Raw genomic sequence first — 25,425 nt, 5'->3', positions numbered from 1 at the left:
TGAAGTTTTGCTATTTAAACATTTGCTATAAAAACTTGTAATAAGATTTGTTTTACCTGGAATTCACTACCTGAATGAAAAAATCTCACTATAGCATATTCACACGTGTGGGCTAGCAAAATCATTCAAGTTGCAGGTACATCCAAGCCAGGAGATGGAGAAATGTGTCACATCCATGGCCCAGCTGCTCTCTCAGTAGGCTCAATTGTACATTAGTGCTCTCAACTTGCCACATTACTGAGTAGAAATGTCTTCTAAGAAAGCGAAAAGCCTTTGAATAAAATCGGTGAACCCAAGAGGCCTGAAAAGCCCATACTTGCAAAGAAAAAACAAAGTGATAAAGCATGTTGAGGGAGATGATCTGACATAAAGAGGTCATGCTCACGTCCTTAAGAACTGTGCACTAGTATTTTAAATGTGCAAGAAATACAGAAAAAAACTTCTGAAAGTATGACTTCAGAATACTGAAGAAAGCTTCAGGAAGACTGGTGTTTGGTGTTTTAATGCTTTCTATTGTAGAAAGATTCTTTGTGAATGGTTATATAAGTGTTTGAGTGTTTTACTGGTATTTATTAAAACGGGTAGGGTTTTTCGAAGAGTTGGGGAAGTATTACTGTTTCTTTCCATTTCAAATAGTGGATGATAGGTTTTCCTTCTCCAAAAATCAGCTATCCAACATGCTTTTAGCAATAGATTGGATTTGGCTTTTTTGTGTTCGTTTTTCTATAGAAATTACTTGAGGATGTCTGATTCTATGATGTTAAAAGTAAAAAGTTCAAGAATATCCTTGGAACTTTCTCTCCCATATTTTCAAATTGCGTAGTCACTGAATTTATTTATTCCTGTTATTGACACAGGAGCAGACTAGAGATATTGTTTATAATTATACTTTTAGTGCCGATTTATACTTAGCCTATATAATACTGTGATTTTAATTTATTCATTTTGATGTTAATTCTGGATGAAACCTAAAATAAATCCCTTAAACTGCAAACTTCCTTTTTCTCAGTTAACTGCCACAGCAGATCCCTGAATATGAATATTTAATGAGGTTTCACAACATTATTTAAAAACTAGAATTATTTGTTTCTCAGGTTGTGTCATTCAAGTAGGAGATAACACAAATTCCTTAATAATGAAAGAATACTAATAATATGTTTGAGCTCATTCTGTTGGCCAAGGACTCTTCTGAATGCTTACCTGAGTTAATCATTTAACGTTCACCACAAACCATTGATGTTGGTACTATTGTTGTCCCCTGTTGACAGGTGAGAAACTGAGGCACAGCATTTCAGTCACTTAGCTAGTAAGCAGTGCAGCCAAGAGTATGTATCTAGGCAGGCTGGCACCAGACTCCATGCTCTTAACCATTGTGAGAACTCTCCATGTAGCTTATCCGGAGCTACAGTGTTTCATCAAGCTAGGGCTCAGGACTTACGCCATTGGTAAATCTCTTCTTGCTAAACTGGCATCTTGTTCACTACAACTCTGGGTCCTTCAGGGCTATGTACGTGGAGAAATGACTTGCTGGGCCTGGAGAGGCCTGGTAGGAGTATTTAAGAAATAACTGGCTCTCGACCCATTAGTGTTCTAGGGGCAGGGGATGAGAACAGAACCCTCCAATATCGACTCACCTTATGGATGGTGTCCGGTGGGAAACAGTCACTGGTGGCATTGACAGACATGCCAGTTAAGGATAAAAGAGGTGCAGGGTCAGAGATCCAACCCAGACATGTCAGCTGTCCATTTGGCTACCAGGGAGCTCAGTCTGGAGTGATAGTTCTCAGCCTTTTTCCTTTATGGCCAAACTAAGGAGCCTTTTTAGCTATTTCTACCCTGCTCCTGCTCACCATCCCCACCCCCTAGCGATGAAATTTTAATACTGCAGATACACTGTACGGTATATCTGTTTAGGTACTCTCTTTTTTTTTTTTTTTTTTAAACAAATCCATGTTATGCAGCAGGGTTTTTTTTGTTTTTTGGGTTTTTAAAAAAAATTATTTATTTATTTATTTATTTATGGCTGTGTTGGGTCTTCGTTTCTGTGCGAGGGCTTTCTCTAGTTGCGGCGAGCAGGGGCCACTCTTCATCGCGGTGCGCGGGCCTCTCACAATCGCGGCCTCTCTTGTTGCGGAGCACAGGCTCCAGATGCGCTGGCTCAGTAATTGTGGCCCACGCGCCCAGTTGCTCTGCGGCATGTGGGATCTTCCCAGACCAGGGCTCGAACCCGTGTGCCCTGCATTGGCAGGCAAACTCTCAACCACTGCGCCACCAGGGAAGCCCAGGTACTCTCTTTATACTTTGAACATAAAAAGAGTAAGATTTTTTCATTCCCCCAAGAACCAATTTTTCTGTTCCCTTGGGGCGGAGTCACCCAGTTGAGAATATGTGGCCTAGAGGCACCAATACATTGAATGGTGTGAGTAAACACAGGGTGGGAGGGTGGCCTTCAGTGAACAGACTTGGAGGGGTTAATGGGCTTCAAGGTTAAAGGGCCCACCAAGGGCAGGGTGGTACATGAGGGAAGTGAGAAGAAGAGATTTTCTTAAATATATGAGGTCAGGCGTTCTTTTTTTTTTCAAAAAAATTTTATTTAATATTGGAGCAGAGTTGATTTACAATGTTGTGTTAGTTTCAGGTGTACAGCAAAGTGATTCAGTTATACATATACATGTTTCTATTCTTTATCAAATCCTTTTCCCATTTAGGTTATCACAGAATATTGAGCGACTTCATTTCTTTATGTTCTCTCTCATCCCTGAAACAGAGATACAAATTGACCTTTAAATGAAAGTTTTGAAACTCCTGGATGGAATTAATTGCCCCTGCTTTCTGGCATGTATTTCTGTGAAACCACTGGTTGCAGGATGGGGTTTGGGTCTCCTCTGCTAGGCAGCGAGTCCCGAGGAGGATCCCAGCCTCCTCCTGTCTGTAGCGTCGGGCCTAGCACTGAGCCTGTCACACCGTGCTGTCAGTGGACATTTCCAGGGATACAGGGTTTTCCTTGGGAGCCTGTTTCCCTCAAGTCCTGGTTTGACAAGTGGAGGTCAGGCGTTCTTTGACCTGGGTCACCATCCCCACCTCCCCGGATGCCACCCAGAGGTGTGATAAAGAAGATTTTCTCTCGTTCTCATATTCTTCACTTAACTCTTGACTCATTCTTCCCTCCGTGGCCCTAAGTATAGTCACCTCATAATCTGAAATGCCATTGTGTTGTGATGACGTGTATCATTTCAGGGTGTGTGATTTGAATTCTCTTAGTTTTATTTAGAGACCAGCTTCCCAAGACGCTTGCTTTACACTCTTTTTAATTGAGTTCAGAAAAATGGCTACTATTCCAAATTGCAAGAAATGGGTAATGAAAGTGCTTTAACTAAAAACTGTTGCGTGCTCACTTGAGGTCTCCTAACTCCCAAATAGCAAACCTTAGAAAGAGTCAAGCAGCAATTGGTGTTCCAGATAAGGAGCAAACTGGCTGTCCCCAGTCCTCACAAAGCAGCTCATTTTCTCCTACTTGGTCCCTTAGATTATCTTGTAACCTAATGCTGTCTAGGAGGAAATAACCCTGACACTGGATAGACATCCTGCTAACCTTTTCTCATTCAAATATCTCTTTCCTTGTGATTTTGCTGCCTCAGTGACTTTATTCTGAACTCTGTGACCCAGTGCATGTCTGAAATGCTCTAATTAAACTTAAATATCCTCATCTAATTACTTACTAGAAGGCATGATAAAGAAGCAAGGCGCCCCAATATTTTTCTTCTCTACAAAGAAGTGGTGATTATTCAGCTGGTCAAAGAGCAGGAGGCATTCCTAGAACACAAAGGATGGTACAGAGAGCTTCTACCCAGGTATGGGAAAGGCAATCCACCAGATTATTATTTGGAGATTTGAAAGTACTAGAAGACCAACCAGAGAAATTGATCTCCGGAAGTCAGAGAGCTTGTTGGCAAAGGATAATCTTACATTTATGGCAGTGAATGTCAAGCCTGGGTGCCTGATAGAATCACCAGGCGAGCTTTTCAAGTTTTTTATTCTCAACTCCCACTCCAGAGAGATTCTGACTCCGTGGGTCTTGGGTGGGATCTTGGGCACTGGTGTTTTTTAAAAGCTCCCCCAGGGGATTCTGATGTGCATTCAAGGTTGAGAATTACTGCTTTAGATTACAAAATGTTTTCACATACATTATCCAGGGTTTTGTATACATAAAAAGAGGAAATAGAGACATTTTAATGCCTTTTGATTGTATAAAGAAACAGGAAGAGACAAGAGTGGTAATTGTGAAAATGAAAGGATTGCAGAAAAATCAGTTTTCAAAAATTGGAGGAAAAAAACCTCACCTTTGTAGGGCTAAAATTAGGGATGATAGCAGTCCATGGAGTGTAGAACATTAAGGAGAGGCCTGTATGTCCATAGTTCCTGCTCTGTATGGAATATTCTTGAGATGACCACAAAAATTCCCTACCCAGAAAAGTCTGAAAATAGTCATCCAATATTCGATGACTATTATTTTCTAAAACCTTATTTAGTCCACGCTATAAAAGAGGAATATTAGAGAAGTAAAACATTTGTTATTAGGCAAAAAGTTTGTTAGAAAATATCACGTTAATATTTCCATGTGCATTCTGGGGTTGTGCACACGATCTGCATGTAGAGACAGACAGAGTGCCTCAACAGTGATCCTTACAGCTTTTGAATGGTTATAATGAATAATTCTGCAGGTAAAAGTGGCAAGTAACAACCTTGGTTGTAGCTAAAGGATGAAGTAGAGCCAACTCTGGGCTCTCAGATTAGGGGGGATAGAAGTCAAGTCACAATGAGGAAGAAGAAAATAAGTTGTGATTAGAAGGTAGGATATTGCGTTTTGTGATTTTAGAAGTGGGCGATGACAAAGCTTAGGCTGTAACCAAGAGAGTGAGTGACAGCTGCTGTCAACAAAGTAGAGGTTAAGCTATCATCTCCATGTCAACAAATAAGATGGAGATGGAGAGGAACAGTGCTTCAGGTGCAGGAAAGAAAATCTTCCAGACCCTAAGTATTTAAGATAAGGAATTTCAGTTAATCACCCCTTCCTCCCTCTAGTTTCCAACTAACAGAGAATGACTTATAATAACAATAACAATAGTTCAGCACTTAGTTTGTATCAGCATTGTTCCAGGCACTTTGCATGCATTCCAATGTTCACAACAATTTTTGTGACAATCGATACTATCATGCCCATTTTACAGATTTAAAAACTGAGGCATAGGGTAGGCAGCTTGCCCAATATGGGTTATAAATGCTGGTAGACAGAGTTGGGGTAAGAGAATATTTTATGGAAGCTGTCAGCAAAAGTAAGTGCGTAGAGTCCAGGACGGGGCCTGATGAGAGATGAGACTGAAATAATACATCGGAGCTGTATTGTGTCCAGAGTTTGAACCTGATCTGTATCTTGAGATGATTGACTTTCAAATATGAACAAATTGGAGGGAGGCTGGACTGAAAGGACAAGTTAGGGTTCTTTTGGTCCTGATTAAAGGACTGCTAATGAGGAGGGTGGCAGGTGAAGGCTAAAGGAAGAGACATGTTTGATGTCTGTTGTAAAAGTCAAATGCAAAGATTTGGTACCCGGTTGGATGAAGGGGGTGAGGGAGAGGGAAGAATTTAATTAGAATCCGAGGTTTCAAGTCTGAGTAACTGAGCAGAACTTCAAGAGAGGCACTTTGTAGGGGTGAGAGGGACAGCATGAGTGCTTTGAAAATCTGTAATTTGTTGCGTCAGCAGGCAGGCGTGGATGGAAGACCACAGGAGAAGTCGGAAACATAAATTTGGAACTTAGAAGAGTCTGAGCTAGAAATGAAACTTTTGGTGTCGTCTGCATAATGGTGCTGTGGTAAAAACTTGGGAAGTGAGCGAAATCTCTGAGGGTGGGAGAAGGAAGGAATAAAGACCCTTGGAAAACGTTTAAACTGGGGGACAAGAAGGAGGGAGAGGAGCCAGCAAAGGAGGCCAAAGGAGAGAGGTGACAGGATAGGAACACCCAAAAGTGTGCATCGTGGATCACAAGGGAATGGAAGTTTCCAGAAAAGAGCTGACTTAGCAGACCCTCAGAGAAGCTAAGAAGAATAAAGCCACTTGGAGCTGTTGATTCCAAGTTTATAAAGATCAAAAGTAGCAATAGAAGGATAGGAGGTGGCCTCTGACTGGAAGGAGGGAGTAGATCAGGGGAGACAAAGGCCACACGACTGGCCTCTTTTTCAAGAATTCAACAGCTGGGAGGAAAGAGAAGATAGTCACTTGAAGGGGTAAGGCGTGTAATGGAAAGTGCTTTGTTTTGTTCTTAAGATAAAGAGGACCACTTAAATCTATTTTAGACAGTGATAAAAGAGCCATAGAGAGGATGAGTGAAGATGCACAGGTGCTGCCAGGTAGTAGCAGCAAAAACACTTCCCGTGGCAGAAATCACAGCAGGGTGAGGCTCTAAACTATTTTCTAACCTTATCATAAAACAAGCCAGAACCCATGGAGCAGAGATCCCTACCAACGCCACACAACAGTTCTCTTCGAGAACAAGGCAAGGACCAAAGGAACAGGGGGTTTTCCACCCCTTCTGGGGGAAATGTGTGAATTTAACCCATACATCCCAGGGCAGAGGGGGAGAAGTAGCCCTAAAGACGATCTTTAAAGAGTGAAATAACTTCTTTCAGGTGTAGGGAGAAGAGGAAACTTTGATAATAAATCTGGAGTGCAAAATATTAGGATTTTCTTTTTATAAGTATTATTTGCACATTGTATAACTTGTAAATATTCTGGTGAGGGTTGGGGCATTTTTATCCAGTTTTTTGAAAAAGAAATAGTTCATGCACTTAAGTACCTGAATGTTATTCTCTCACTCTATGTGAGTGAGGCCAAACACTTCCTGGAAAAAAGAAAGTAGAAAGGCAAAAATATTGATAGTGGTTAACGAGTGAGTGCTGGCTTTGACTGCTGGAGGCCTCGGTAGGACACCTGCTGTAAACCAACCAGCAAACAGCCTGTTCCCTTGTCCTGTCCCTTCCTATCAAGGGGACGGGAGTGGGCAGTGCTGGGCACCCAGAATGGAAAAGGGAGCAAAGAGAGAAAGAGAGACTCCCGGTTCCCAGGGAACGTGCACACCCTCCCTCTTCCGTGGGATGGGCTGCGTACCCTGTGTGTCGCTGTGTATTCAGAAATGGTCCCTGGGGCCCCATCGCCGTCACAGTGCCGCAGAATCCTCAGACACAGAGAAAAGCCTCAGAGGTTGTTAGCACATCTCCCTCTGGACATGAAACTGGACTCAGCACCAACAAGAGAATACCAGAGAGGATTTGCTCTCCTCCATGCTTGGATAATGCCTATTCCCTGATACCCAAGGAAGAATTAAGTACAATGCGAAACTCACACTATATTACACACTCAATCCCGGACAGCTGGGCTGCTGATAAAATCTAAAAAGAAGAGAGAACTGGCTGTTCTCCATCTATGCATAATGTATTCGTAATAAATCTCTTGATGAGGAGGTATGAAGATCTCCTATTTCTGTGCAGCCCAAGGAAACAGAACATTCGGCAAGTATCCAGTGAGTCTCATTAGCAGAGACAACCAGTATGGAAGCTCCAGGGGGACTTGCCCCACATATCTATTAGTAACGGCAATTTTTTTTTTTTTACCTTAAATATGCTAGTAATTCTCTTGCTTGCAAAATTCATTTTGCCTAAGGATTGATAACTATGCTTTTTCTTAATAGTTACTGAATACCCTCCATGTTCTAGAGACTGCATAAAAATAAAGCATCGCTTGCCACCTTTTTTTTTTTTTTTTGCTTTATTTCTGAGAAGATAGAACAGTAAAGCCATTCCCAGAATGATTTATTTTCAAGAAAATGGAAGTAATAAAACATGAAACAGTAGAGTTGTATAAAATCCTATATTATGTATGAAATGCCTACTCTACAATTTAGTAAAAAGGATAACTGGTGACAGTCAAGAGTATTCTATATGAATATAAGAATTTTGATTCTGGTGTGGGGGTAGTGGTTAAGAACAAGGTTGGTAGTGTCAGAACATGACACTTTCCTCCTAGATTTTGCTTGCAAAGTGCAGCCGCCTGCGTGTAGCCCCCCCAGGGTCAGGGCCAGTCACCAAGCCAACCAAATAATAATGGTTGACACCAGATAGAAACCAATGACAAAACAAAAGATATTTGTTACAGATAATTTTTACTTAAGTTACTACTGAAATATTTTCTCACTATAGTTAGAAATGTGTCTCTCGTGGTCACTTAGACTTTATAACAATAAGATCATCTCAGTGTCTAGGAGGATCCCTACCCTCTTTAAGGAAGAGAAACACAACATGCATTTGATCATTTATAGCAGATTTGGCTTATTCAAAAAGAGGGACGTATAACTAACCTATGTTGAGCTCTTCAGGATGTTTATCTGATCTGTCAAGAAATCATTCCTACTGCCTCATTTTTACAATAGGAAAATAGTATATACAAAAGTGTAAGAAGAAGGCAGTTTAAAAAAAAAAAAAATTCTGCCTTTCCTAGAATTTAAATGCCTGTCCCAGCATTAGTGAGACAGACACAGAGTTTTCCTATCTTTTCTTTCAATGCCGGCAATGCTGCTTATTCAAAGCAGCTGTGCCACCATTAAGCATTCTTCTATGAGGGACACTTAAGCAACCTCTAGTTTGTCTCTATTAGGAATATTCTTCAGCAAACATCTTTGTTTTCCCAAACATTAGTTTAGTTCTTCAGAATAGCTTTCCTATTGAAAATGAATTTTCTGAAATGAAATTACTAGATCAAATTTTAAATTTTAGAATATTTTAAAGCTCCTCTTTCCAAACATATTTCTAAATAGCTTTACAAAAGGGTATTTATTAATTAATCAATACCTTATACCAGCAATGTATGAAATTATAGTTTTACCCCAGGCTTAACAAGCTGCTAATAAGACTATGTTACTCTTTTTTTTTTTTTTTTTTGATTAAATTTATTTATTTTTGGCTGCGTTGGGTCTTTGTTGCTGCACACAGGCTTTCTCTAGTTGCGGCGATGGGGGGCTACTCTTTGTTGCGGTGTGCAGGCTTCTCATTGTGGTGGCTTCTCTTGTTGCGGAGCACGGGCCTAGGTGTGTGGGCTTCAGTAGTTGTAGCACGCGGGCTCAGTAGTTGTGGCTCGCGGGCTTAGTTGCTCCGCGGCATGTGGGATCTTCCCGGACCAGGGCTCGAACCCGCGTCCCCTGCATTAGCAGGCGGGTTCTTAACCACTGCACCACCAGGGAAGCCCAAGACTATGTTACTCTTATTTGTGTTTATTTCATCCCTAGCAAGCTTGAAAATTTTTGCAAGTATTTGTTCACAATATTCCGCGTGTGTGCTTGGTTCTAAATTTTTGTTGTTGTTTTCTTATCAATTGGATTATCTGTCCCAGCTCCAGTCTCAACCGCTGTCCTCACATTTATTGCTTCGTATAGGCTCCCATGATTCATTCAGTTACTGGGTAGACGAAAAGTCCCCAGTGGGGCCTGACCAAACCCCAGCTATCAAACGCCTCGCCAGGATCTCCTTGGTAAAGAAGCTCATGAAGAAATGGTCTGTGACTCAGAACCTGACATTCCGAGAACAGCTGGACGCTGGGATCCGCTACTTCGACCTGCGTGTGTCTTCCAAGCCAGGGGATGCCGACCAGGAAATCTACTTCATTCACGGGCTTTTTGGCATCAGGGTCTGGGATGGGCTGATGGAGATTGACTCGTTCCTCACACAGCACCCCCAAGAGATTGTCTTCCTGGATTTCAACCACTTCTATGCCATGGACGAGGCCCATCACAAACGCCTGATTCTCCGGATCCAGGAGGCCTTTGGGAGCAAGCTGTGCTCAGCCTGCAGTGTGGAGAGTATGACGCTGCAGACGCTGTGGGAGAAGAAGTGCCAGGTAGGAGGGAACAGAGATTAGCTTCCAAGGGCCACAACGGAACTCTTTCTGCTTTTTCTGTGTCACCAGCTCTAAGGCAGCTCACTCCAGGGCTCTTGGGCCAGAAGGCATAGATTGTTTGGGATAATAAAGATCTGCACACCAGTTCCTGGGCTCTGGGACGACACCAAGGGCTCCCCTGGGCACAGCTGAACTGGGATTAACTTGTTTGGCAATGGCCTGGCCAGAACCAGCCCAAGGCAGAGTTGTGAAACAGGATCAGTTGGCCATTACCATTTTTCTGTCTCCCATTGTATCTGTTTTCACGCTCCTAGTTCCCCTTAGGGATCATCTGTCCCATCCTGTCTTCAACTCAATATCAGATAGTCCCTGCCAAATATTGTTTGATAGCATTAGCTGACAAAGGCACGCGAAGTGATTCATCTCAGAGGTGTTAGTTAACATTTTGAAAGGCCGTCTCCACAGAGTTTGGGTCAGCGGGGAAGATAGTTAAGGAAGGAAGAACCCGCGAAGGGATCAAGGCTGGAGGAGCGTCCCTAAGTGGAGAAGAGCCCCAAACCCAGACCCGTGAAGGACAGACTCAGGAAAAGGAGCGCGGGCCTCAGATATATTCTGTTCTGGTCCCAGAGGATGGTGGAGAGTGAGAGAGGAGAGCTTCAGGAATGGTCAGGCTCCACTTTAGACTCTCTCTAAAAAAGAAAAAGAAAACAAGTACCTTTCACTCACAGTTGCTCCCTTACTCATAGATGCATTAACCAAAGCATCTTAAAGAGGCAGTGATTTTTGAACTGAGGGAAGAGCTTTTAATTAGAAAGCAATTAAAGATTATTCATTTGCAAATGTATGGTGAACACTAAGTGTGTGCTGAGCTCCGTTCTAGGCACTTGGGATAAATCAGTAAATAAAACAAAGATCCTTGCCCTAATGGAGATTTCATTCAGGTGGAGGGAGATAGATCATAGATAATAAACATGATAAATACATTATAGAGAATGTTAGAAAGTAATAAGAGCAGTGGAAAAAGAAAGCCAAGCACAGTAAGGGGGAACCAGGGATCTATGGGTTGGAGGGTTGGTCACAGTTCTAAATGTGTTGATCAGGGTAGCCCTCACTGAAAAGATGACATTTGAGGGAGTGAATCTATTGCGGGAAGAGCTTTCCCAGCAGAGGAACCAGTCAGAACAGAGCCCCAAAGCAGGAGGGTCCCTGACATGGTTGAGGAAAAGCAGGGGCCACAGGACTGGAGAGCAGAGCAGCGGAGGAGGTCAGAGAGATCATGGTTGATCAGGGGGCCCTTGAAGGCACTTGAAAGGACTTGGTTTTACTCTGAGTGAGGAAGGTTCTGGGAGGGTTCTGAGCACAGGGTGTTGTGGCCTGACTTAAGTTTTGATGGTATCCCTCTGGTTACTAGGAAGAGCCCTGGAAAGACAGAAGGGAAGTACGGAAACCAGTGAGGAGACTAGTGGGAAGTGGTCAGATTTGGAATCCACCAGAAGTTAGACCTAATAGGGTTTCCTAACTGTTGGGATGTGAGGATTCCAGGATGACTCCCAGGCTCGGCCTGAGTAATGGGAAACACCAGGTTGTTTTGCACACCCGTGAAAGTGCTAAAGGTCTTGGAATCTACGAAGACTCATGAGTTAACTCTTAGTATCTGTTAAGTTTTATCTAAGCTATTTTTCTTCACTAAAACTTTTGTTAGTGGTATTTTGCCAAATATTTATCACACCTCTCCCCTAAACCTAAGTTTATATCTATTCAGACTCGCAGGTCAAATTTGGAGAGATTTTTCCCCAGTGGAATCTCTCTCTTACAATGCTAAATAATACTGGTAACAAGAGCAAGAACACAACATTTATTGAGCCTTTACAAATGTACTGAGTACAGGGATGAACTCATTTAATCCTCTCAACAACACTATGACACAAGTTGTCATTATTATCCTCATTTTACAGATGAGAAAACTGAGGCAGGGAGCAATTAAGCACCTTGCCCAAGAGAACATTGTCAGTGAGCGACAAGGGCCAGGACTCAGTCACAGGCTGTTGGGCTCTACGGAGTTCCCACAGCCTTCAATGCTCTCCCAGGGCTGTTCACACATCTTGGTGATTTTCACAACTAGTGTCATAGACGATGCTAATAAAAACACTTTCTCCTTATTCAAGAGCCCTTATTATCAGAAGGTCTCAGAGGGTTAGCAGAATGGGAGACAGGGAAGATCCGTGAGAGGGCTTTTGAATACGAGGATTCAGGTAAGGTTAAATTTGAGTCCAGCTAAATTTATAAACAGGTATCTGTGATAGTTTTATAATTTTGTGCACAGATTGTATTCTGGATGGGCTGCCACATTGCATACTAAATCATTTAGAAATTTGCAAGAGAATTTCAGGAATAATGAATCATGTGGACAGTGAATTTCTAGCAGAACAGTAAAGGCTAATCTGTGTCATTCAACAACCAATACCCCTAAAATTATGAGAGAAAGAGACTGTGATGATGTGTCAGAAAAAGGGAGCGTGTCATCAATTTGAATTCCAGGATTTCCCTGTTCCCCTTCCTTTCCCAGTGGTTTCCCTGCTATACCTCTTCTTAAAAGCTAAAGAGATCTCCAACAGAGCCCTCAATCATCTGCCCCCTGCTGGGGCAGTGCCATACTGGTGGTTAAACTTTAAATATTCATTATGTAATGAGCTGCCTTGCGTGTAACCCCCAGAGTATTTTATTACTACAGTTTAGTAGAAAGAAGTGTACTACCATTCAGTCACATTTCATTTACTCAATATGCAGTTATATCACAGCTCACAGGTATGTATTGGTATATGAGTGGTTATGAGTTTTGAGGGTACAGTGAATTCGAAGATTTCATCTACAACTTGGCAGTATTTAGAATCTTAATGAGAAGGTAAGAATATGTGCCACTAGTAAAATATAAGACAACTGATATATACAATTACAAGGCAAAACTGCCTCAAATGTACTGTATGAAAAAAAGGGTTTGTAATCCATCAATTGAAAAATAGTACATAGTATAAATCTGCATCCCAGGGGCCCCTGTAAAAGAATGATCAAAATAAGAAGAGGTCAATTAAAGAATAATTCTTAAAGGAAATGAGATTTTAAATCTGAGTCTCGAGAGAAAACCTGCATATGAATTGCTGAGCTGGAGGGAAGAATATCTCAGACAGAAAATACAGCAGAGCGAGGTCGGGAGTCAGATGCAAAACACAGGCCCTGGGCAAGACTTACGGCCCCCCCAGAATTCTGTAGAATGAGGGCTGGTTTTCTAGGCCAAGCTCCTACTGTAAACAGAAATTCCCCCTATAACCTTTAGGATCAGATTACTTGAGAAGGCTCTTGAGGAAAGCCATAAAGCCCCTTTTGTAGAATGTGTCCTTTTTGCTCGTTCTCCAAGACCGAGTGAAGAACAGCGCTTTCCTTTCATCCCTTGACCCTCTGCTCAGGGGCCAGGCAGCATAGGAAATGGTCTGACAGGCCCTGTCGAAGGATCACACAGCCTCCCGCCTCTCCCACATCTCACAGCCCAGCTTTTCACACTTACAGATGCTGGAGACCCCAGCCTTCCAAACTAGCCAGTTACAACGCCAGCGGGAAACCTTCCCCAATCTCCCAGGCAATCTGCTTACGATGAGCCTCTGATTAACCTCATTAACCCATGTGTTTACCACCAGCATCATTAGCAGGCAGTCAGACATTATTACTCAAAGCCATTAAAAGCAACAAGAACAACCAGCCTGTTCAGTGCTTTGAGGCTGGTGCTTCCTAGCTCTAGGCCTGTAGGAGCAGTTAGGCTAAATGCACCCCAGAAACAAGACACACATTCAGAGCTCTTGCCCTTGGGTGCCAGGAGAATTATGCTGTCAGGCCAGCTATCCGAGGATTGCGGTCCAGGGAGTGTAAATACACACAATGGACATTCCTCCAGGGAAGAATCGCTGGTACCCGGGAGAAGAAAAAACATAGTACTTCTGGAAACCTAAGCATCAGAGCTCTGAATTGGGACAATCGAAATAGCAACGCCCTGTCTCTCTGCTGCCTTCAGAAACTAATTAATGCCGTGGATGTGGCTTGCTAATTATTTGCAGAATCACCACCATCCTGAGAGGTCCCACTGGAGACCCATCCGGTACTCGAAGTCTTCCCTGCCTCACATAGCTCACTCCCTCCCTCTCCCGGGAAGGGCAATTTCATTCAGAGTCAGGACGCACAACTGAAAACCTACATCCTCCCAAGTTCAGTTCAGTGTATTGATCTCAACCCAAGAGCTAAGGGTCAATTTCGTGAGCATAGGAGTCATAACTTATAGACGGGACTAAGCGCTGAGGTTCTCTACCTGGGGTCCAGAGATTCCCAATGGGAGTGGGTTAGGGTAGAATTTAAGAAGTCTGTGAATTTGGATGGGAAAAGCACTACATGTTGACTTTTAACCTCTGACTGAATGTCGGTATAACCACTGATTATGAGCGTGAGCAGTCACCCACGGCAGTGCTGGCAGCGTTGGCACTCCCTGTGACTTTGTCCCCACAGAAACCACAGATGTTCATTTAGTGCAGATATCTCGAAATATTGTGTAGAGTCATCATTTACTCAAAATTATGGAACTTATTAGACTTCAAACAAAATATTTTTCTTTAATGTGTTTATTATGAAACACATACATTAATTTATTCATTACAAATTTAATTATTATGTTGATAGCTATATTTCCATCTCTGATTTTCTTTGTAATCCTATCTATTTTATTTTAGACATTCATTTAAAACAATCTGAGAAGGGGTTCAGGAGTTTACCATACTTCCAAAGGTGTTCATGACCCCCAAAACGTTAAAAACCTTCAAGTCAGGCATATAGCAAGTGCTTAAATCTTTGCTTATTAATTTTTCTAAAAAAATATGTATATAAAAATTTTTGAATTTCCACGTATGTTTGTATTTGTGCGCCTTTCCTCCTAGCAATCAATCAGTGTAAAGCCGAGGAGTTAACACTCAGCTTGTTCATGAATTGCCCTCCTTTATTTGTTCTGAACGTTTCAGGTTCTCATCTTCTATCACTGTCCCTTCTACAAGCAGTACCCCTTCCTATGGCCTGGAAAGAAGATCCCAGCGCCCTGGGCAAATACCACAAGTGTGCACAAGCTCATACTCTTCCTGGAGACCACGCTGAGTGAGCGCTCTCCCCACGGATCCTTCCACGTGTCGCAAGCAATCCTCACGCCCAGAGTGAAGACCATCGCCCGGGGCCTGGTTGGCGGCCTCAAGAACACGCTGGTCCATAGGTAAGAATTTGCTTCCTTTTCACAAGTGAGGGTTTAAAACAAATGTTTTTTATCTTGATTCTCGTCTGAATAAACAGCAGTAAAACCATATACTTTGAAGATTTAAAATAACAAAACCAAACCCAAAAAACCTTGTATTTGAAAAAGTTGTGTACTTGAGGTGGCTTGCATTAAGCGTGGCCAAAGGATCTCTAAACACTCTGTTAAAATGTACATATTATAGCATAAATACCCTCTAAATTTCAGTATGGAGGCAAAGCACTTTCAGGCACCACCAGTCCGTTCACATCTGGCTGGAGGTGCCATCATGTTCCTGCCCCTGCCCTCGAAGCTGGCCCAAGCACTCACTCTCTTAAGAAGCATTAAATGAGACTGCTGTGCCAGGCAGTAGGGGTTCAGAGATGACCCTCCCAGGATTTAGGGTGTCCTTTCTCCCTTCCTTAGTGACAGTGAGTCCTAAGAAGCAGCTCAGGATGCCACCTACCATGCCATAGCTTCAGATACTTCCTCGGAGCAGAACTGATCCTGACTGTACAATTCGGCAGGAGAAGCTCCAGAAACGTTGTGTTAGATGATGTTCTTTATCCTGGACACCAATAAATGATAGGTGTTGTCAAGAAAAAGGATGGCTTGTGTATATGTACATGTAGGTGTGTATGCCTATGCCTATGTATAAAGGGAATGTTATAAATACATTTGGCTAATAGGGCATCCCTCGCAATCCAAGCTGAGGAAACCAGTATGTTTGGATAACAAGGGATATTGACAAGAATCACTTTGGTTCCTGAGTTCCGGGTGCTGAGCACCAGAGTTCAGATAATGAAAGATTCATCAAACAACGTGTCCCTGTCTATTTGGATAGTTTGGATAGCATGACTTCCGATAACAGGAGTTCACCTGGCAGGAGTTTGGATAATGAACTGGGAGCTCCTGATTGTGCTGGCCATGAGCAGAACCAGAAACCTCTTTCTGTGTGGCTCTACTAAGTCTTCACTGAATTACCTGTGCTTAACTTGGGAAAGAGAGTTTCATAAACCAAGACCAGAATCATGAACTTTCTTTTTTATAGTATATGCTCATATATCCATACCATTTCCTCATGCCTTTGGTAAATTTGTAGATTAACATTATTTATTTGTTTATTAATTCAGCGACGAATAGGAGCTGGGTCCAAAGACACAAGATGAATAATCTAGTCACTGCCCCCATAGACGTACATTCTATCGGGAAAAATAAACATGTAAATTTCTATGTAACACTGTGAAAAATCACTATAATAAAGTCTGTGCAGAGAGCTGTACTTGTAAGGGAGAGCAAGTCTTTAAAAATAAGGATGTGTTATATCTGTATAGTGTATTCTGAATATAGAGCACCCTCTCGCAGATGATTTCATTAGGTTCTTAAATTAAGCCAGCCTTCAGGAGGGCACGTTGTCTAAAGCATGTTATTGTTCCCACTTCAGATGGGCCCAATGAGGTTAAGTGACCCAGACCCCCACTGCTGGTAAGAGTCAGTATTACATCCCATCCGTGGACTTCTGATTGTTGGACCATTGCCCCTTTCAGCATCCAAGCACTGACTTGTATGTAGCACATTTCAGTGCCCTGTTCCTTTCTGCTCCACTGGTCTGTAATTGTCTCACTAGTACCTGAATCTGGTCAGCTCTTACTGGCTACAGTTCTGAACCCACAAAGTCACAATGCTTTTCATACTCGTGAGTTCCTGCATCTTTAATCTGGCTGCAGATGAAGCCCAAGGCTCTTCCACTGAGAGGTAATGATGGCGCACGCGCCCAAAGCCCCAGCATCCTAGCACGCCAGAGCCTTAACCTGCTGGCAGCAAGCACACATCTGGGAGACTGGAAGGATACTGGGGCATCTCGCCGCCTGCTGGTCACAAGAATATTACAGAGATGCATTAGGATTCCTAGGCCTCCACATCAGCTGCTTTGGTCAAGTTTGCTCCCAAACACCAGCACGACATGTGGCTGTCATTTCCCCTGGCACAAGCGTGAACAAGCGTGTTGACTTAAAAATATGTATATGCACAACGTGAGAGCTGCGAGTTAAGTTTTTTGGGGGGCAGAATGAGGACTGCAGCCCGGGAGAAAGCGTTTCAGGTAACTGAGAAGCTGCTCCGAAGAGGCGAAGGGAGGAAGCCAGGATACATAGGACTTTTGCAACAAAGGGCAGATAATCGGGAATGTCAGAAGATTATTGCTAATTAAAGAAAACCAGATATCTCAAGTTAAGGAATTTAGCGCTTTTCTACGTACGGGAAGAAGCAAGAGTCTTGGCTCACTGAAATCATTCCTTTGATGTGCACCTCAGCTCTCTGGGGCCAGTATCCTGACACATCCTGAGTTACCGCAGGGAGTGGCTGCAGTCTGACGGCCGCTAGATGGCAGGTATTCTTTCCAGCCCTGAGTTTCCTCGGCTCACGTTTGAGGGGTATAGTCATTGATGACTGTGACATCCTTTGTTTATTGATATGGCAGGAAATATTTCATTTCTCAAGCATATGGAAGGAGCAGTTGTCACGGGCCTTCCCCTGAGAGCCAACACCCAGAAGGTCTGTCGTAAGGCACACGGGGTGCTGTCAAACTGGTCCTGGGCACCAGTTATCAGCTTAACCGAGAGGAAAAGACAAGGTATATTTTCCTATAAACGTAGTGGTGGTTTTCTCAGCAGGCAGTTAACTCCCCTTCCCGCTAACTCTTAGGTCAACTTCGGACTTGAGATTTAGTTTGCTTGAAGCCATGAAAAATATATCCATTCTTATCTCCATTTCATTAAGGTCTTCTTGTGAGGTTTTGTCTTGGTCTTTCATTTGGAACATATTTCTCTGTCTCCTCTTTTGCCTGACTCTCTGTGCCAACTACCTCCCCAGTCTTGAAGGAGTGACCTTGTGTAGGTGAGGTCCCAAAGGCCCAGAGCTTGGGGCACAGGGGGTGTCCCCTGTGTGGGCTTCATGCGCCTACCTGCTGTGGTGCAGGGGTAAAACATAGCCATTCTGACTGAATTTCTAAGGTAGTTTTCCCTAGATTCTTAGAAACCTTGCACTCCCACTGAAATCAAATGAAAGCAAGTTTTGCCTAAGCCTGAGGGCACAGCAGCATGGGACCGCAGAAGGGGATGCAGACTGAAACCAGAGGCCCAAGATTGAAGGCTGACTTGGTTCCTGTTATGGACTGACTTGTGTTCCCTGGAATTTCATGTGTTGAAGGCCTAATCTCCAGTACCTCAGAACATGGCTGTATCAGGAGATAGGGCCTTTAAAGAGCTGGTTAAGTTAAAATGAGGCCATTCGGGTGGGCCCTAATCCAGTCTGACTGGTGTCCTTATAAGAGGAGGAAATTAGGACACACAGAGACACTGGGGATGGGTGTGCACAGAGAGCAGACCCTGTGAGGACACAGGGAGAAGGTGGCCATGTGCAGGCCAAGGAGAGAGGCCTCAGGAGAAACCAAACCTGCTGACACCTTGATCTTGGACTTCCAGCCTCTAGAGCTGTGAGGAAATAAACTGATGTTGTTTAAGCCACCCAGTCTGTGGCGTTTTCCTTTTTTTTTTTTTTTAATTAATTAATTAATTAATTTTATTTTGGCTGCGTTGGGTCTTCGTTGCTGTGTGCAGGCTTCCTCTAGTTGCAGCGAGGGGGGGGCTACTCTTGGTTGCGGTGCGCGGGCTTCTCATTGCGGTGGCTTCTCTTGTTGCGGAGCATGGGCTCTAGGCCTGCGGGCTTCAGTAGTTGTGGCACGTGGACTCAGTAGTTGTGGCTCCCAAGCTCTAGAGCACAGGCTCAGTAGTTGTGGCACACGGGCTTAGTTGCTCCGTGGCATGTGAGATCTTCCCGGACCAGGGCTCGAACCCATGTCCCCTGCATTGGCAGGCGGATTCTTAACCACTGTGCCACCAGGGAAGTCCCTGTGGCGTTTTCTTACAGCAGCCCTAGAAAACTAACACAGTGCCTTAAAAACAGACCGCCTTTGACAAATTTCCTGAGGTCTCTGAGCTGTGGTTTTTCTTACCAGATAAGTGGGGTTAATAAAACCGCACAAGATTGTGGAGTCTTGACAGGAAAGCGTCTCCCACAGTGCCTGGCACAAGACAGGCCTGCCACGCCCGTCCCCGCACTGGACCAGCCCTGCTCTCAGTGGGCCTTTAAGCCAGGGGGAAGTTTCTGAGCTGCTACTCTGCAGCCCTTGGGATTCGGTGCCTCACGGCCCAACAGCAGTATCTGACTCAGCCGTCTGCACTGATCTCTTGGTAAAGAAATCTTGGTAAAGAGGTCTTGGTAAAGGCCAAGAGTTAAGAGAATAGAGCAGCTCCTGCTCACAGTGGGTTCTGCATTTCCTGGTTATTTGATCCTTGTGCGCAATCCTGGTTATTTGATCCTTGCCCTGGGGAAGGCTGACATGAGAACCCGAAGCTGACACAGAGCTCTTTGTCACGGAGAGGAGACCACAGGTGCTCGCCTTTCCCTCTCCTCCGCCTCCAGGCCTCCAGGGATCCTCCACGGGCTGGCTCTGGCTGGAGTCGGCTGGAGGTGCCTTGACCAAACCTTTAATTCTCATTTCCCTGTGATGACCAGAAGGTGGTGCCAGAATTTCATACTTAAACACGGACAAGCGGATTTTTTAAAAGAGGGCTTAAATGCATCAGGCTCAGGGCTGCTGTGGCCTTCGTGTGGGCCACTCTGTGTTCCAGGTCTCTGTCTCCAAGAGATGACTGCATTTGTGACCCTTCCCTCTCAGGACACATTTTGTCACCTAAGCAGCAGGATGTGACCACTTTAGGAAGTTTTCTTACCCCCACCCCCAAACCTCTACCATTTATGACTCCTTCTCTGGTCCCCAGCACTTACAGAGTACTTATTATATCCCAGGCCCTCTTCTAAGCACTTTACACGTATTACTTTATTTAATTCCCCCAAATCTATATGAAGTTTTATTATTATCCCCATTTTACAGGGGGAGAGACTGAGGCACAGAGAAACTGAATAGGTTATGGTCAAATCAAGGGTACTATTAAGTCGTCAGGAGTCCCAGTTAGAAATGGAAGTACCCCTGTGATGTTGCCTTATTAAGTCATAATCAGCTATGAATATAAAAATGCAAATCAATTTGTGAGATGTGTTTTAGCCCATGGCTGATCGTAGAGTCTGCTGAGCGAGGGAAGAGACCCAGGACTGATTACAGTTGTCACGATAAAAGGAAAAGAAAGCGGAGAAGGACAAAATGCTTCAAGGCCTTGACAGGGTTGCCTAGAGGGAGACTGAGAAGTTGAATGTACACTCAGAGGAGGGAAGGCAGCTTCAAAGGAACAAGGCGGGGAGAAGATGACAACCAAGGACAGTGTTACCAAAAGAAGAGAAAGGGGCCATTAAGAAATAAACTTAGCTTATTTTCAGTTTTTACCCAGAGAAAATCCTTCCTAAAAAAAAACTCCAGTCTCTTAACCAAAACATAAGCCCTGGTTTGTGTCTTCCTTATGGCATCCTCAATGTCGCAAGTATTTAGTGAGCTATTGTTACCATGATGCAAAACTGAGTACTTCATTACTCCCTCCTCTATACCACCCATGGTATTTTACACTTACTACTAATATAGGAACTATCACATTAAACTGTAATCGTTTGTTTACATCTCTGAATTGTGAGCTTCTTTGGATAACATTCTAGCTTTCACATAGAAAGCCCTCAAATTATAACGTGAGACTGACAGACTGCATTTGTAAGACAACTGAGCAAGCATTGGTCCAATAACAAGCCACACATGCTGCTGGAATAACTGTATATCCATATGGCAAAAGTGAACCTTGGCCCCTGCTTCACACCATATATAAAAATTAACTTGAGATGGCTCTCAGATCTAAACATAAAAGCTAAAATTATAAAGCATATATAAAAATTAACTTGAGATGGATCTTAGATCTAAACATAAGAGCTAAAATTATAAAGCATATATAAAAATTAACTTGAGATGGATCTTAGATCTAAACATAAAAGCTAAAATTATAAAGCATATATAAAAATTAACTTGAGATGGATCTTAGATCTAAACATAAAAGCTAAAATTATAAAACAGGAAAGTATCTTGTGACTTGGGAGTAGGCAAAAGTTTCTTAGACAGGTCACAGAAACCATAAAAGAAAAAAAAAGATAAATTAGACTCCATCAAAATTAAGGAATTCAGCTCACCAATATGCCACTGAGAAAATTAATAGGCAAGCTACAGGTGGGGATAAAATATTCAAAAAGCATATCTGACAAAAGGCTAGTATCCAGAATAGATAAATAACATCTACAACTCAGCAATTAAAAGAAAAAGAGCAAAAGAGAGAATGGGTAAAAGAACTGAGCAGATGCTTCCCAAAGAAGATACACTAATGGCCAATAAGTACATGACAAACTGCCCAACATCATTAGTGATCAGAAGAATGCAAACTAAAACACTGTGAGATAACTTTACACATCCACTAGAACAGCTAAAATTAAAAAGATTTATAGTACCAAATTTAAGAGAGGATGTGAAGCAAACAGAACTCACGTACTTTGTTCATGGAATGTACGATGGAACGACCTCTTTGGGTAAAGATCTGGAAATTTCTTATAAAACCAAATGTAAACCTAACATATAATAAAACAACTTCACTCTTTGGTATTTACCCAAAAGAAATGAAAATAAATGTCCACAAAAAAGACTTGTATAAGGATGACCATAACAGCTTTATTCATAATATCCAAAAACTGGAAACAGTCCATTTAGCCATCAATAGGAAAATGGATAAATTACAGTATATTCATACAATGGAATACTATCCAGTGACTAAAAAAGAGAACAAATTGCTGATGCATGCAACAACATGGATGAATTTCAAAACCATAATGCTGAGTGAAAGAGCCTCACACACAAGAACGCATATTGCATGGCTTATGTGTAATTCTAGACCAGGCAAATTTAATCTGTGTTTTTTTAAAAACAACAACAACAACAACAACAGTATAATTATTGCCTCTGGGAGAATGGGGGCAGGGATCGATGGGGAAGGTGAATGCAGAACCTTCTGGGGTGCTGGTAATGTTCTATACCTTGAGATGGGTATGGGTTATATATATACATTTGTCAAAACTCAACCAGTGTTCACTTAAGAGTTGTGCATTTTACTGGGTATAAACATTACGTCAAAAGGGAAAGAGGTTGAAAACAAATACTGAACCCTAGATCTGCATGCTGAGATATTGAGGGGAATGTGTATAGATGTTTGCAGTTGGAATTTGTCAAAAATATAAGCTGGATTGATGGACAGATATATGGTAAGCAAGTATAGTAAAATGTTAGTGGTAGAATCTAGATGGTGGATATGCTTACTGTAAATTTCTTTCAGTGTTGTGATATGTTTGAAAATTTTCATGATAAAAAAATTTCGTGGTACAAGAAAATTAAAGAACCCACCAATAATTAGGCTCTTGATCTTAGTTTTTCAAGGTCCTGTTGACATGGTATCTCTTTGGTGATTGAGGCGAAGAATTTCTTCTTCCAGCACAGAAATCCTAAAAGTACAGTTCTCTAATGGACTAGACATCACTCTGTCCCTGAAAGAGATTTAAGCTTAAAGGGACAAATTTGGTGGGGGGGTGGAGCTTATGCCTCTGTTGACACGCTTTTGTTACATTAACAGAAATGTTTTCTTTCCGGTTTCTAAACGCTACTCTCTGTTCTCTCTTGCCCCAACACTCTCCTGTGTAGGAATCTTCCTGCCATCCTGGATTGGGTGAAGACTCAGAAGCCTGGAGCCCTGGGTGTCAACATCATCACGTCTGACTTCGTGGACCTGGTGGACTTTGCCACGGCTGTCATTGAATTGAATGACCTCCTACAGGAGGATAGAGCTTTGGCTAAATGCTGATTTAATTTGTTATTTAACTTAATATTGAAGTTGTTGATCCAGGCTAGAGTTCTGAAGGGTTTCTTGTTAAGTTGGCCCCTGGGCAGTGATGGTGAAGGGAGTAAGAGGAGGGGACATTTTTTTTTCCCCTCCTCACGGGGCCATTTGGATAAAATTACAGGGCTTTTAATTGCGTTTTTCCCAAATGAGACTTTGTAAAAACTTAAGTCCGAGGGAAGAAAGCATGTTTCATGTGATCAAGGTCAGCATCTCCCCAATGGCATATGATGTTGAATGTAATATGGAAATGGGGTTTCCAGGTTCCATTGGGGTATTGAGTGTCCCCTAATTGGCCCAGTTCCCTGTTGTCTTCTGGGATGTTGTGTTTGAGCCAGAGAGAAGGCTGAAGCAGAAGGGCATTCCTGATCCAAAGGATGGCTCATGGCAGGTGTGGACTGCCCTGTGGGGTGGCTTTATCACCAGCCTGGGGCTCTGAGGGGAGAAAGGTCAAGCACCAGTTTTCTCTAGGCATGTTAAATGTCACCACTTCTTCCCCAAGAGCAAGACGTATTTATCACCAAGGTATTTCAGCCACAAGCTGTCCTGCAGTGCTTGTGCTGGTAATTGGTCATCTTCATTCTTTAGATAAACCGTGCATACTGTCCTCGGTATCAGAAACAAGTGGGTTTGGAGCTGTTCTGTAACTCCTTGAAAACAAGACTACCTCGGGGACATTTAGGATGATGATGTGTCATCCAGTGAGAAATACCCAGTGTTGGAACACTTCCAGTTTGTGTCTTGATTGTTCTACTTTCTGCAGGTTGTTTTGAGCCTACTAATCACCACTGAAGGAGGGCTTTGAAACTCAAGAGGAGATTTTTTTATTATTATTGATAAGAGGTGCTTATCTATAAAGAGCCCTCTTGTGTTTTATTTATTTATTTATTCTGTTATTTATTTATAGATTAAGTATCTTCAGTGCTTCTTACCTCAAGAGCACTCACAAAGGAGCTTCCTGAACTTTTCTTACCCAGGCCAGATGCTGCCATGGTCCTCTTCCCCTCCACAGGACCACGCATCTCAGGACCATGAGCGACCTCTGACTCTACTATAGATGCTGTAGACGTCCTGCCCCCCACCCCACCCCATCATGCTGGAGACGGTGTTCATGTGTGGGTGTGGTCCAGACCCGAGAAGCCACTACCAAGCCGTGCACTGGAACAGAAGATGAAATGGGTCATGAAGAGCTCTCGGTTTTTGAGGAAAACCCTCTAGAAGAGGGATGAAAAGGAAGGTGCTAGAAAGAACACTGGCCACGGGAGTGTGTGTACTTATTGCTCCTCAGAACTCTCTGAGAATCCCTAAGGAAGTGTCGTCTTCTGGATCCTTAAGGCTGAAAGATAACACGGAATCCCGGACGGCTGTGTGCATTTATACAGATGGTTGGACCACCTCCCAGCAGCTTCCCACTCCTGTTCTCTGATGCTCATGGCTGGAATTTGCATATTGCCTGCCGTGGGGGTGTCCTAGCTGAGCTGCTAAGAGCACATGCACACCCCCGACACTTGGTCTTCCAGCCTTTACATTGCTTAAAGTAATTTAAGCCCCAGCCGAGGAGGTCACAACGCAAAGGCCTCTGGTTTAACTGTTCCTTCTCTTGCATTTGAATCCCTCTCCAGAGTTGGTTCTGGGATTTTATTGTTAGTTTTTTAGGGCCTTCTCTGGAAAGGAGTGAGAAAGTGAGTGCCCTCACTTTCTTAATTTTCCTTCGATTCTGATATTAAACTGCAGTGACAAGCTTTGAAATTCCCTAGCCTACCCTCAGGGTTTTATTTGTGTTGTCATTATTTCATTTTGGTCTTGATTTTAATACTTGGTCAATTGCTAGGGACTACATCATTTCCCTTCTTTAAGCCCTTTGTTACTTGGCAAAGAGATACGGAGGCAAGAGGAGAATTATTCTGCTCTGTTTTATTTGAGCCTTAGCTTTGCCCAGGAGCTTGGTGCTATGAGGCCAGGTGTGTTGACAGGTATCTACACAGGATGCCAGTGACACCCAAGGGCTGCTGACTGTTCAGTGAAATGTTTACTTGATTTTCTCCTTTAGTGTTAAAATACATAGTTGCACTTCACTTGGATTGTAACATTTAAGTGCACCTCGGCGTTCATGACGAAAAAGCACAGAAAACCATACCGAGGTCGCATGCATGGAGTCTTACTCTTTGTGGAGGGGGCAGGCGCTCACTCCTTCCTGCTGCTTTGGGTTGCCAGCCTGGCCTGCATTCTGAAATTCTGCACAGG

The 25,425-nt window shown here is 43.0% G+C and overlaps 1 protein-coding gene across 1 annotated transcript in view; it reads left to right on the top strand.

The window, feature by feature from the left end:
- The window catches only part of PLCXD2 (phosphatidylinositol specific phospholipase C X domain containing 2), a 44,252-nt gene extending 21,107 nt beyond the window's left edge, over window positions 1-23,145 (top strand). Inside the window, exons 2-4 of the mRNA XM_059922168.1 lie at window positions 9,482-9,942; window positions 14,994-15,235; window positions 22,986-23,145. Coding sequence (XP_059778151.1) covers window positions 9,482-9,942; window positions 14,994-15,235; window positions 22,986-23,145 — 863 coding nt within the window. The remainder of the gene's footprint in view (window positions 1-9,481; window positions 9,943-14,993; window positions 15,236-22,985) is intronic.
- The last annotated feature ends 2,280 nt before the right edge of the window (window positions 23,146-25,425 follow it).

This window comes from Balaenoptera ricei, chromosome 4 (genome assembly GCF_028023285.1).
Source record: "Balaenoptera ricei isolate mBalRic1 chromosome 4, mBalRic1.hap2, whole genome shotgun sequence".
NCBI classification, from domain to species: domain Eukaryota; kingdom Metazoa; phylum Chordata; class Mammalia; order Artiodactyla; family Balaenopteridae; genus Balaenoptera; species Balaenoptera ricei.
The sequence above is the reverse complement of the archived record's forward strand: the minus strand, read 5'-3'. Positions and strand labels throughout refer to the sequence as shown.